We start from the raw sequence: 12,008 nt of genomic DNA, 5'->3' as shown, positions 1-12,008 counted from the left end.
ACTTGGTTATAGTTTCACTTTTTTCCTACCTGCTCATTGGCAGGGGCTCAAAGAGCAAAGAATCCTAGAAAAACCATCAGTAAATGTTTCCTTGATGAAGTCGGTGTGGCGTGCCCTCGCTAAGCGCAGGTGTTCCAGAGGTTGACAGTTTGAGTCCCACGGTACTACCAAGCCTTTTTTCCCACCTGAAATATGACCTTTTGTTTAAAAGCTGGCAATATTTGTTTGACTCCTGCCTTTTCTGGTGGCCAGGGAGCCAGACACCCTCAGGAGTCTTCGTGTTAGTTAGTCCAGAAAGCTACCCTTGAGAAGTAAATCACAACATTGGAAATGTGGGTGGGAGACAGGAGGAAGGCCCTCTCCTCATCGAGGGCCTTGAATGAACCGCCTCCCCAGGGGCCGTGGCCCCCCTGCAGCCCCTGTCTGTTCTGTTGCCCCTGCCTCCGCCTTGGGTCATTACGGGTTTAAGCCCGCACGCAGTTGGAAGGTCATTGGCCTTTGCAGACCAGAACAGGACGGGTTCTTCAGGGTTAGGGGCCCCAAGAACTTTTTCCTCCTGACCCGTTGTCTTCCCCGAAGGGCCGCTTTTCTATAGGGTGGTTCAAACACTTAGAACCACATTTAGACCTGAATGAACTTTCGTCTTCTTGCTAAAGTATCTTCTTGTCTGTAGTCTCCATACACCTCAGCACTTCCTCTCGAACTGCTTTTCTCATAAACCAAGCACAACAGCAGGGCTTTGGGCCACTAGTTTTTATGCCATTGGCCTTATTCATAGCTTGTCAGCGTCACTGAGTTGTTCTCACTGAGGCCGGTGAAATAGTTATATTTCTGCCTTGCTGTGTCCTTCTAAAAAGTAAAAAATAAATATGATCTTAAATGCCCAGGGTAGCAGGCTTATAAGTCGCTTGCAGTTGGTTTCATTACAAACTAAATCATCCTTCCTTTTTGTCTGCTTTGTAAACCCATGTGTACATCTGTGTCCCAGGTTTCTCTTTGGTTAGTTTTTCTCATGATGGTTTAAAATAGTCTCAATTAACAAAGTAAAAGTGGCACATTTTTAAAATATTGTAGTGCTGTTCTAAACAGGATTGATCTTTGATGTAGGACTGAATAAAAAACATACAGCATAAGGAAATTTAAGAATACCGTTGTAATGGATTCTTAATGCACCTTTTTTTTTTAATTGAAGTATGGTTGATTTACAACGTTGTGTTTAATTTCTGCTGTACAGCAAAGTGATTCGTGTATATGTTCGTTATACGTATATATGTTCGTTTTCATATTCTTTTCCATTATGGATTATCACAGGATATTGACTATAGTTGCCTGTGCTCTACAGTAGGACCTTGTTGTCTATCCATTCTCTATGTAGTAGTTTGCATCTACTGATCCCAAACTCCCAGTCCAGCCCTCCCGTCAGCTTCCCTCCCCCTTGGCAACCACAAGTCTGTTCTCTATGTCTGTGAGTCTGTTTCTGTTTTGCAGATAGGTTCATTTGTATCGTATTTTAGATTCCACATATAAGTGATATCATATGGTATTTGTCTTTCTCTTTCTGACTTACTTCACTTCGTATGATAATCTCTAGGCCCATCCATGTTGCTGCCGATGGCGTGATTCCATTCTGTCTTACGAATGAGTAACATTCCATTGCATGCATGCACCACATCTCGTTTATCCATTCCTCTGTCGATGGGCGTTGAGGCTGTTTCCATGTCTTGGCTGTTGTAACTAGTGCTGCTATGAACAAACATAAGGCGCATGTATCTTTTCAAATTACGGTTTTGTCTGGGTGTATGCCCAGGAGTGGGGTTGCTGGATCATACGGCATCTTCTATTATTTTATGTCATCCCTGCCACTGTTTTGTGTTTCAGGTACAGAGCCTTCATTTTTATTTTGACATTTTTGCTGTATGCAAGTTTTCACTTATCTCGAAAGCCTATCAGCATAGTTAAGGTAAGAAATCATTAAAAGCACCCGATGTCATTTCCTGCCTGTAATCTCTGTAAGGAACTAGTGAGCCGGTTGGGGGGAAGGGGAGTTTGGGGGAGAGCAGTAAGATAAATGGAGAAAATGGATTGTTGAGAAGCAAGGTACTTTGCTGCTTTGGTTTTTAGTTTCTCTTTTCTGAAACGAATAGCTTTAAAATGGTTTTGGGATTTATAATTTCAGAGGTAGTATACTTCCGGTTATATTCGTTGACAGTCGCAGAATTCTAAAGCTTAATTAAGTATCTGTTCTGTCTCGTGTGAACTTTCCCCCCGAATAGATCCAGTCTAAAAATGTTCCCCAAATTGCTTCTACGGTCATTAGGCTTTGATCCTAAGTCTGGCAGTGGTGGTGTTTCTCCATTATTCCTAGAACACCGAGTTCCTGTGTGAGTGGGTGGGCAGGAAGTCATTAAGCAGGCATTTAACTCGACTTGGGGAAAAGAAGATTAAAGGAGACAGACCTACGTAGTAGCCAGTTGTAACCTGGGAAAAAGCAGAGTCGTTTTCTTACCCTCACTGGAATGACATCCTTTTGCCTGCAGACTGTCAGCTGGCTTGAATGGCTGCTGAGCCTTTATTATAGAAGGGACGAGGAAATCGTCCAGGGCCAAAGGTAGTTCATTTACAGCCCGACTACCCCTCCGTCACTTTCTCCTCATTGGCCGGGACGCAGGTCCAGGACTGTGATTCCACTGACCTTTGTAGTCCTGCCTCCTCTGCTCCCCGGGTCGGGGGGAGGAGGGGCCGACTGCTGGACAGCTGTCCCCTCGGGCTCCCGGCCGGTGGCAGAGGCAGTGCCGAGGCTGTTGCTTCTCTGGACGGTTCTGTGTTCCCTGGTCTCCAGCAACTCCCAGTGGGCGTGAAACATCATCCATCTACTCCAAGGATCCTAAAATTCCTCCTTGACCCCTAGTAAGCAGGAATTTCCCCGGCCCTTCAGGTCGCTTGCAAACTTCTCCCTTTTTTAATGTATGAAGTTTGAATAACTATGGCAGTCTTTGCAGACCTTTTATAATGCAGTTTTCAAAACAGAGAAAAGGATGGGACAGGAGAGGGTGGGCCGTCATCCACTTGACCAGTGTCTCTAATATCAGTACCAAGGACCTACCCGCCCCTGTCAACTTAAATACTACTAATTCCTGTCTTCCTGGTTAGGGAAATACACATATGGCTCAAGAGAAAGGCAAGTTATGAAAAGGGAAGAGACCGTGGAAGGGACCTTAGAGAGTGCCTAGAACTGAAGGAGCCAGCGGGGTCGGGAGCCTTCCTGCGGCTCCGATGGATCCTGCAAGGCCGGGCGAGGATCCTGGGGCCAGTCCTGGCCTGCTGGGGGCGTCGCGGTGCAGCAGCAGCCTGACAGGCGCGGGGCCCGTGTTGGGACCGAGGCAGCATGCTGAGGAGGGCTGGCCACTGGAGGGTCTCCTTCTGGTGGCCACGAGGGTCCCCATTTAGCCAGGAAGGGATGCGGCATTGTTCCAGGCCACTCTCGCGGCTTCCCCGTCGGGGGCTTGGGGCTTAGTGATGAGGGGTCCGGCTCTTAGTTAAGTTTTCATCAGTCACGGTGACTGCCACTGGCTGACCCCGCGCCTGACAAGGTGCGCGCCTCCCTTATTTAATCTCATCGTCACGGCAGTCCTGTGGGTGTCCTTTTGAGGAAACTGAGTCTCAGAAGCCTAATTCCTCTGTGCAGGCCAGGGCCACCTCAGGGGAATTCCACGGGGTCGGGCTGACTCCAGGGTCCCTGCCCTTACCCTGCCTGCCACAGGGTCTCTAGGGCAGGTGTAAGAAGCTGGGTACAGTCGCAGCATCACGCCCAGATTTTCTTCAACACGCAGATTGTCTGACTCAGCACCTTAGACGTGCCTGGATGTGTGGATTGGCCTAACGCAGAACCCCGGGGATTCTTTGCCTTCTGAGATAGATAAGATGTCACACTACATACGATAACTTACTTTGCAATGCCTTTATTTAGCTAAATGTGCTTTATTTAGCTCATCTTATTTATAAAACTAGAAGTAGTAATGGTGCTGTTGACCCAAGGAACAGCCTGAATTATCTATAACCTATATTTATTAGCACATTATGAGCAAAACAAAATTAAAATATATATTTGCGTACCTGGAATTGATCACCAGGGGTGATGAATCATAAAATGATTCATATTCTTTAATGTCACTTACAGGGACGTGACATGTCGTGGTGGCATGAGGCTACTCTGTTTAGACTTAGTTTAACCACTGATGAAACCTTTCATTTTTCTCTGATTTTAGTATATGGCAAAAAGGAAAAATAAGTGATAGTGATGAAAGCAGGGCTGGGAGGAGGTGGGGTTACAACCCCGCTGTCTTCTGAGAGCTGCTCCCGTGCTAGCCCTGCCTCTTAACTGGAGGCCGATGGACAGGTGGGGCCTGCACACTGCCCGAGGGACACTCTGGGGGGCTCTTCCCTGGCCCCCCACCCCCGGGCTGGGCCAGAACAAAAGCCTGAAAGCAGAGGGTTCTTGGGGAGAGCCTGAGCTGCAGGGGATCCAAGGTCCCCGAGGGGAGCCATCACATTGATCGGTCTGAGTGTGAATGTCCAGCCCTCTCTGCACACACGGGACCCAGGAAAAGAAAGCCGTGAAATCCTCAGTGGCGGACAGAAAACAAAGCCTGAAAGGCTGGAAGTGCGCACCTTGGCTTTGGGTGGGAAACTTGCTATCTGGAAAGTTCTACCGTTCCCAGTATTCGTATTTAAGTAGGACACAACTCCAATGAAAATCTCAGCAATGTCTTTTTTAACTGAATAAAATAGTCTTAGAGTTTATGTGAAAAGAATGACCAAGAATTAATTACCAAGGGAAGTGTGGAAAAGGGAACATTTTTTAAGCCACTATAATCCAATTATTATGGTATTGCATGAGGATAGACAAAGAGGCCAGTAGAAAAATATAGAAAATACTGTGGAAACATACAGTAGAATGGCTGACAGAGGTGATGGGAAAAGTGTAGTTCATCTAATAAATGGTGTTGGCACAACTGCAGATTCATCTGGAAGAAATAAAGCTGAACCCCTATCTTATAAAGAATAGATGGATGGGTTAAAGATTTAAATGTAAAAATCCAAGAACAAGATGATGTCCCTCTTAGGGGTATGAGGTTGGGAAATCCAAAGGAATGACGGACGGAGGGGGTGAAGAGGCAGTTCACAGACAAGGGATATAGGGATATACCACTTTATACCCACAAAGTGGCAAAACATCTAAAAGAGTAATAGCCCCTGTTGCTGGCCGTGATGGCGGGAGAAGACTTTCAGGTACGGGCGATAGAGATGTGAAGTGTTACGGCCTTTTGGAAAGCATCTGGGCAACACCTGTTGACATTAAAAATGCTCGTCCTTCAGTCCTGCGTCTGGGAACCTTGTCCATAAGAATGAAAGCGCCAGCCCTTAGGAGTATTTGCATCTTTTTTGTAGCATTGTCTGCAACTTTTTTTTAAAGGAAAAAAACCCCACAAAAACCTGGCTATTATGTGAACTTAATCAGCAGCTGAAAGTTTGAATAAATTATGGCGCATCCATATTCTGATATGTGCACCTACTCAAAAGAATTAATTGGAGCCAAACCAGTTGACTCAGAAAGATTCCCAGCAGGTATTTTTGAGTCAGAAGAGTCAAGGTGGACATAAGTCCGTGTAGAATGATCCCATTTAAAAAAAAAAAGACAGTGACCCAAAAGCTTCCCTATGTATTTCTGTACACCTTTGTGAGTGGGTGTACCTTTGCATATGCAGGTGTGTGTGTCTGGTCCATTTTCACGTGGCTCCTGTGCACTGACCACCTCCTGGGTGCTGGGGCCCAGGTTGTCTGTTCTTCCTGTTTTGAGCGCTGTCTCATCCACTCTTGCTGCTGTAACAGAATACCATCGACTGGGTGGCTGTAGCCAGCAGACATTTGTTGCTCACAGTTCTGAAGGCTGGACGTCCCAGATCAGGGTGGGTGCAGCGCGGTCAGTTTCTGGTGAGGGCCCTCTTCCAGCTTGCAGACGGCCGCTTCCCTGTAGCTTCACTTGGTGGAAGGTTGAGGAGGTCTCTGGGGTCCGTTTAAAAGAGCACTAATCCCATTTATGAGGGCTCCACCCTCATGAACTAATCACCTGCTAAAGGCCCTACCTCCTAGTACCGTCACCCAGGGGTTAGGTTTCAACACGTGAATTTGGTGGGAACACCAGCATTCAGAGCATAGCAGGCACCAGAGCTTTCATTTCGCTTCTAGGACTTCTTTTGCATAATGCTGTGGAGAGTCCTTTTAACCGAGAGCTTTATAAAAGGAGTCTAAAGGACTAGTTAAAATAAATGGACCCACACAACCTAATGAACCCTAGAAAATTTACTAAACATATACACTCTGTATAGATTATGTACACACTCACATGGACACACGCGTGCACGTACGTGCACACACAGGACACTCCGTGTGTCGTTCAGAGGTGAAGTGAAGCTGACGCAACCCCCCTCCTCCTGATGAGGCCCGAATCCCCGGCTCTCAGTCTCCTGCCCCTCTCAGCATCTTCTGGACCCCTTCCCCACTCCCACAGGCAATGAGCAGCTCGCTGTAGCCTTGGCCAGAGAACCGAAGAGCCCATGTTTTTGGAATGAATGAGCGCATCAAGAGTTTCTCAGGGTGAAGCTGCTCAAGTTCAGAGTTTAGCGCGTAGAGTCTTCATTAATGTACATTTATATACATACATTGGTGCCTAAGTGACTGCACGGGCCGGTGTGTGTGGAGCTTATGGGGAACATGTCTGCTGCAGCTCCAGCTGCCCAGTGCTGGGGGTGGAGGGCGCTAGAGAGGGGAATCTGTAGGTGGGAGGCAAGTGCACACCCCCGTGTCTCTGCCCCTGCCCCCCACATGGTGCTTCGTGACATCATGGCTGTTTTCTGCATCCTTCCATCATGTCCACACCTGTCTTCTCTCACTCCCCACCCGTCCACCCCCCCCACCCACCTTCCAGTCACAATGGCGTCTTGCGGTTTATTGTGTTGTTGCCGTTCCTTTGTGTATTACACAGACATTTCTAAACACTTATGAGCCCCATGCACCTGGAATGTTCCATTCTGCTCTTCCCCCTTGGCGTTTCACAGCCGTATTTCTCGGCTGCCACATTGTCTTTTGAATGATCGACTTTTAATCACTGCCTGGTGTATTCTGATTAATTTTATGTGTTATCTGTTGAAAGGCACATGTGTAAGAAATTTGCAAAGGAGACTGCTTTTATGAAAGCAAAGGACTAGCTCCCCACCCCCAAAATGATTTTATAACCTGGTAAGAATCAGTTCACCTGGTGAGTTTTCTTTCTGACAAACTAAGTTTATCTTAGTTTCGTTAATCCTTCATTTTCCTGCAAACACCAGGTTTGGGGAATGAAACTCATTGGAAAGTTAAAATATGGCAGCGTCTTACTGAAGGCTAACACGTGGTCATTTAATATCCTCAGAACTCTTTATGCTCAAGTAATGTCAAGCCTTTTATTGCTTTTGCTTCAGCTTCTCAGCGGGGTGGGCTAGAGATTGCATTTCTCATATGAAGGAGGAGGGCTGGGGAGAGAAGGGAGCTGAATGAGATTAGGGCCAGCTGGAGGCCCTGGGGTGCCCCTGTGTGGGTGGACCCCAAACACACAGCTGCCAGTCGCTGAGCCTTTCTGGGCGAGGGACCCGGAGAGGAGCTCTCTGCACACACCTCCACATGCTCGTCTTTACAGCAGCGCCGACGGGCCGCGCTGTGCCGGCTTCTTAAGAGGCCGTGGGGAGTCCCCGTGAGTCGGCCGAGGTTGGAAAACGGGACAGCTGCACCAGGATCCCGGCTCGGAGCCCGTCTCCGTGACCGGCACCTCTCATCCCGGGACAAACCAAAACAGAAAACCTCTTCTGCTTGTTAATGAAACGAAAAGGGATGATTTCTAATCCTTTATATCCCCCGTGCATGGTGAAGGAGGATGTGGACCTGCCAGTGGGAGCCACGTCCATCACGGTCCTCTTCCCGGGCTTCCATGTAAGGCGTGTGTTAGGAACCCCACGCCAGCCCCGCTCGAGGGTCCCCCTCAGCCCATGGGGGTCCTTGCATCCTGCCTGTGGCTCCCTTATTGAAAGGTGAATAGACAGCATCAGTGGTGCCTGCAGGCCCGGCTGGCTTCCAAGAGAAGCAGCAGAGAAAGGTGGGCGGACACACCTGACTTCTGAAGGCAAAGAGGAGAAGGAAATGATCACATCAGGCGGGTGGGGAAGTGCTGACAATCCAGCTTTATGCAGAGAGGCAGGGCTCCCCTGTGTCCCCGTCCCAAATTCACAGCCACGTCCACAGTTTCTCAGGCGGGCAGGGAAGGGGCTCCGAGGATCCCAGGATGACAGCACCCGGCCTCCACCACCGGGGAGTGGGAGCTCGGCTGAGGAAAGCTGTCTGCAAAGTGTTACTTTGAGTTTGGAAAGCGGAACCTTGGCTAGTTTTAGCGGAACCTTGTGTTTAAATTACAGCAGAGCAGCCCAGCGATGATTACAAAGCCATGTAACCAGAGTGGCTGGGTCCCGTGTGCCAGGCCAGGTCTCGGGGGCATGTGTCCGTGTAAAATCAGGTGTCCCACCGTGGCTGACCACAGCCCTAGCAAGGTGGCCTTTTAAAGGAGATCAGCCTCTTTAGTGACCCCTCCTGAAGAGGCGGGGTACCCACAAAGCGAAGGTGGTGGACAGGCCTCCTGGCTGCCCCCCGCACCTGGTGGGCTGGGGTGCAGCTCCCTGCCCGCTGCCCTGTGTCTTGACCCCGGGGTAGATGCTCCTTCTGGGGCCCGGCTTCCTCACAGCCCCCCAGGCCCAGCCTCTCTCAGGTCACAGCTCACTAAAGGACGCCCCTTCAGGACCTCTGCTCCCCCTGAGGGCCACCTCCTTGACCTTGAGGACGCCTCCTTTCTGCCCTCGCTCACACCTGATGGATTGGTTCATCTGAGCCCCGTGTAGCGGAAACCCCAGAAAGCACACAGCAAGGGAGAAGTGGGAGCCGGGGGCCACCTGGGAGGGGACATGTGGTGGCACCGCAGGCGCATGGAGTCCTGTCTGCTGCCCCTTGTGTTTTAAGGAACAAGTCACCTGTTACTCAGGTCCCCATAACAGGACGGCCCCGGCTGCCCTGCAGCACTTTTCTGGAAGTGTGGATGCCTCCTTAAGGAGCACCTTGAGCTAGTTTTGGGCGGGGGTTGGGGGGTTGACATGTGATTTGCACATAGTGAAGTGCACAGATCTGCGGTGTCTAGCCTAGCAAATATTTACACGCTCACCCGGGAAATCACCCAGGTTAAGGTCTGGTCCCCGTCACTGTTGCCCTTCCCTAGGTGATGAATGTCACCTGGACTTATTCATTTCCCTCCTCCGGAGCTTCGTAAACAGAGTCCTCCCATTTGTGCTCCTTTGTGTCAGGCTTATTTTGTTTCGAGATTCATCCTCGTCCTTGTGTGGACCTGTAACTTGTAGTCAGTGATATCAATCCAGCAGGATGAATCCATTCTTCCGTTCTGGGCAGGTGGGCCCCCATGCTGCCCGGCTGCTCTGAGCAGTCGTCTCTGGGTGGCCCGGTACAGGCTGTGTCGGCTGTGTCTGTGCGAGACGGCCGCTAGGGAGCTGGAGGAACCGTCCTCATTGGCAGGCACTCAGTGGGTCCCCTAGACACACCGCCCCAGAGGTGCCGTATCCCCCTAGAACGCAGTCACCCTAGGACAGCTGTAAGGAGAGGGGTGGCTGAGCCCCACCTGAGTGCACTCTCTCTCTCTCTCTCTGCCTTCTGTCCTCCCCATGGATGTCCCAGGGTGAGCTGCACAGCTACTGCACGGCTTCATATGAAGGGGAGGTCGGATTCCACAGCCAGAGCCCAAAAGCCGGGGACACCCCCGCTCAGCAGCTCCCAGACAACGGGACCGACTGTGGCTGGGCCCCATTTGGTGAGTTCTCCGTCTGTGCCCTTGCTTTCGTCCCGTGGCTGAAGCTGGCCATCCCTGCGGGCCTCCTCCACAGGTGGCAGTCCCCGAGCTGGCTGGCTGATCTCAGCAGTGGTGATGATGCTGTCAGATGCAGCTGCGCCTCCAGGTGCAAACTAACCTCTCCTCCCAGCAAACCAGCCTCGCACCTTCAGCTGCTGCACGTTTCCCGTGCGCGTGTGCAGGGGTGTCGCTCAGTGGTCAGATCTGCTGCAGGTCATCTGCAGGTTGCATTTGTCCAAGCTGGAAGTTAGGACTTACAGAGCGTAAGCTGTGGGTGGAGAGAAGAGAGCAATCTCAGAGCTGTGGTGTGGGGCTGTCCTGGGGGGCCCGAACCAAAGCCGGGGTAACATGTGAAACAGAACAGAACCCACAAGCTCACCGCCAGCAATGGGGATTTGACCTGATGGGAGTAACGTTTATGTAGCGATTATTGGAAACATGGTGACTTGATTTCCAGTTGCTGTATTTTCTGTGTTCCCTTCTGAGGACGCCGCCCAGACGTAGAGAGCAGAGGTCTCGTACGTCATTGTACCTCTCCCGGACGTAAATTGGTGTTTAGTGAAAAGTAAACAATACCCTCCTTTTCCTGTTGCTTTTTGCCCCACGTAGATCAGGACAACTTCCAGCAGCTGCTCGGCGCCCTGGACTACTCCTTCCTGTGTGCGTACGCTGTTGGCATGTACCTGAGGTAGGTCTGGCTAAGACTGCAAGACCCAGGTGGTCCGCTGGGTGCAGAGCGCAGCTCAGGTACGGCTGAAGACGCGGCCCCGCCCGCAGGTGGCTGGTCCTCCGGTCTCTCCTCAGAGACAAGTGTGAGGTGGAAGCCACCACACGGCCCGGGTGTCCTGCAGATCGGGCAGACTGTCTTCGGACGGCTTTCCTGGCCCCGGGGTTGGATGCACCGTGAGCCCTGCCGGGACCCGGTCTCTCAGGAGCAGGGCCCTGGCAGCTCCCCACCCGGTGAGCATGGCAGAGCCTCCTCTGGTTTCAGGGGCCGCCGTCTCTTTCCTAACCCCGCCTGGTATCAGAGCAGTTCACACAGCGGGTGCTTGGCGTGTCCACCTGGATGGCCCACTAGGCCGGAACAGCCTCCCCTGAGTGCCAGAGGCCGTCCTGCCTGGCGGTGGGAGGTGTGGACCCCAGAGGCACGTTGCTGGGATTCGATCCCGGCTTGACGGCCCGCTTGGGTGGCTTTGGACGAGTTACCGCACCTCCTTGGGCCTCAGTTTCCCCTTCGCAAAATGGGGGAAACAGTAGTTCTTAACTCACAGGAGTGTGGTGAGGTTTAACTGAGTTAATATGTGCAGAATGCTCAGAACAGGGCCTGGCCCGTGCTGTGTTCCCAGTGCCTGTTACATACGATCGTTAGCCCATTCTTTTTTTTTTTTTTTTTTTGCGGTACGCGGGCCTCTCACTGTTGTGGCCTCTCCCGTTGCGGGGCACAGGCTCCGGACGCGCAGGCTCAGCGGCCATGGCTCACGGGCCCAGCCGCTCCGCGGCATGTGGGATCTTCCTGGACCGGGGCACGAACCCGTGTCCCCTGCATCGGCAGGCGGACTCTCAACCGCTGCGCCACCAGGGAAGCCCTTGACAGTGACTTTTGTTAGAAATAGAAAGTCTTAAAAGGTGTTGCCAGTTTCTGGTTAATAAATGCTCCATTGAAAAATGATTGTGATTAAAATTTACTGGAAATCGGAGTGCCTTCAAGTTCTAAAAGCTCAGAGCGTGAAAGCATCCAGCAAGGAATCGCTGGGTCATTTACATTATGGGTGTGTTTGTTTTCTCACATTTGTCTTTCTTTTTTCTCTGTCCCCAGTGGCATAATAGGGGAGCGCCTGCCCATTAGGTATTACCTGACTTTCGGAATGGTGGCCAGTGGTGCTTTTACTGCCCTGTTTGGGGTAGGGTATTTCTACAACATCCACAGTTTTGGATTCTACGTGGTGACCCAGGTAAGGTCTGGTCCACGGCTCATCATGTATGGGATTTCCATGATGAGCCAGACGGGGTGTTAATG

At 50.9% G+C, this 12,008-nt stretch overlaps 1 protein-coding gene across 40 annotated transcripts in view; it reads left to right on the top strand.

Annotated features, from left to right (window-relative positions):
* SLC37A1 (solute carrier family 37 member 1) overlaps positions 1 to 12,008 on the top strand; it is a 76,156-nt gene that overhangs the window by 24,542 nt on the left and 39,606 nt on the right. For 30 of the 40 annotated variants that reach the window (XM_089910190.1, XM_089910172.1, XM_089910174.1 and 27 more), the window contains 4 exons: positions 1,879 to 1,960; positions 9,820 to 9,952; positions 10,601 to 10,679; positions 11,808 to 11,943. The exons of 6 other annotated variants lie outside the window; for them this stretch is intronic. In XM_089910190.1, the coding sequence (XP_089766316.1) occupies positions 1,879 to 1,960; positions 9,820 to 9,952; positions 10,601 to 10,679; positions 11,808 to 11,943 (430 nt within the window). 4 more of the 40 variants (XM_089910189.1, XM_089910197.1, XM_089910178.1 and 1 more) reach the window with 4 other exon arrangements.

This window comes from Delphinapterus leucas, chromosome 4 (genome assembly GCF_059928025.1).
Source record: "Delphinapterus leucas isolate spDelLeu-1000000601 "Yukka" chromosome 4, BTC_Dleu_Yukka2, whole genome shotgun sequence".
Classification (NCBI taxonomy): domain Eukaryota; kingdom Metazoa; phylum Chordata; class Mammalia; order Artiodactyla; family Monodontidae; genus Delphinapterus; species Delphinapterus leucas.
Note: the sequence above shows the minus strand (reverse complement) of the source record. Positions and strands in the feature narration are given on the sequence as shown.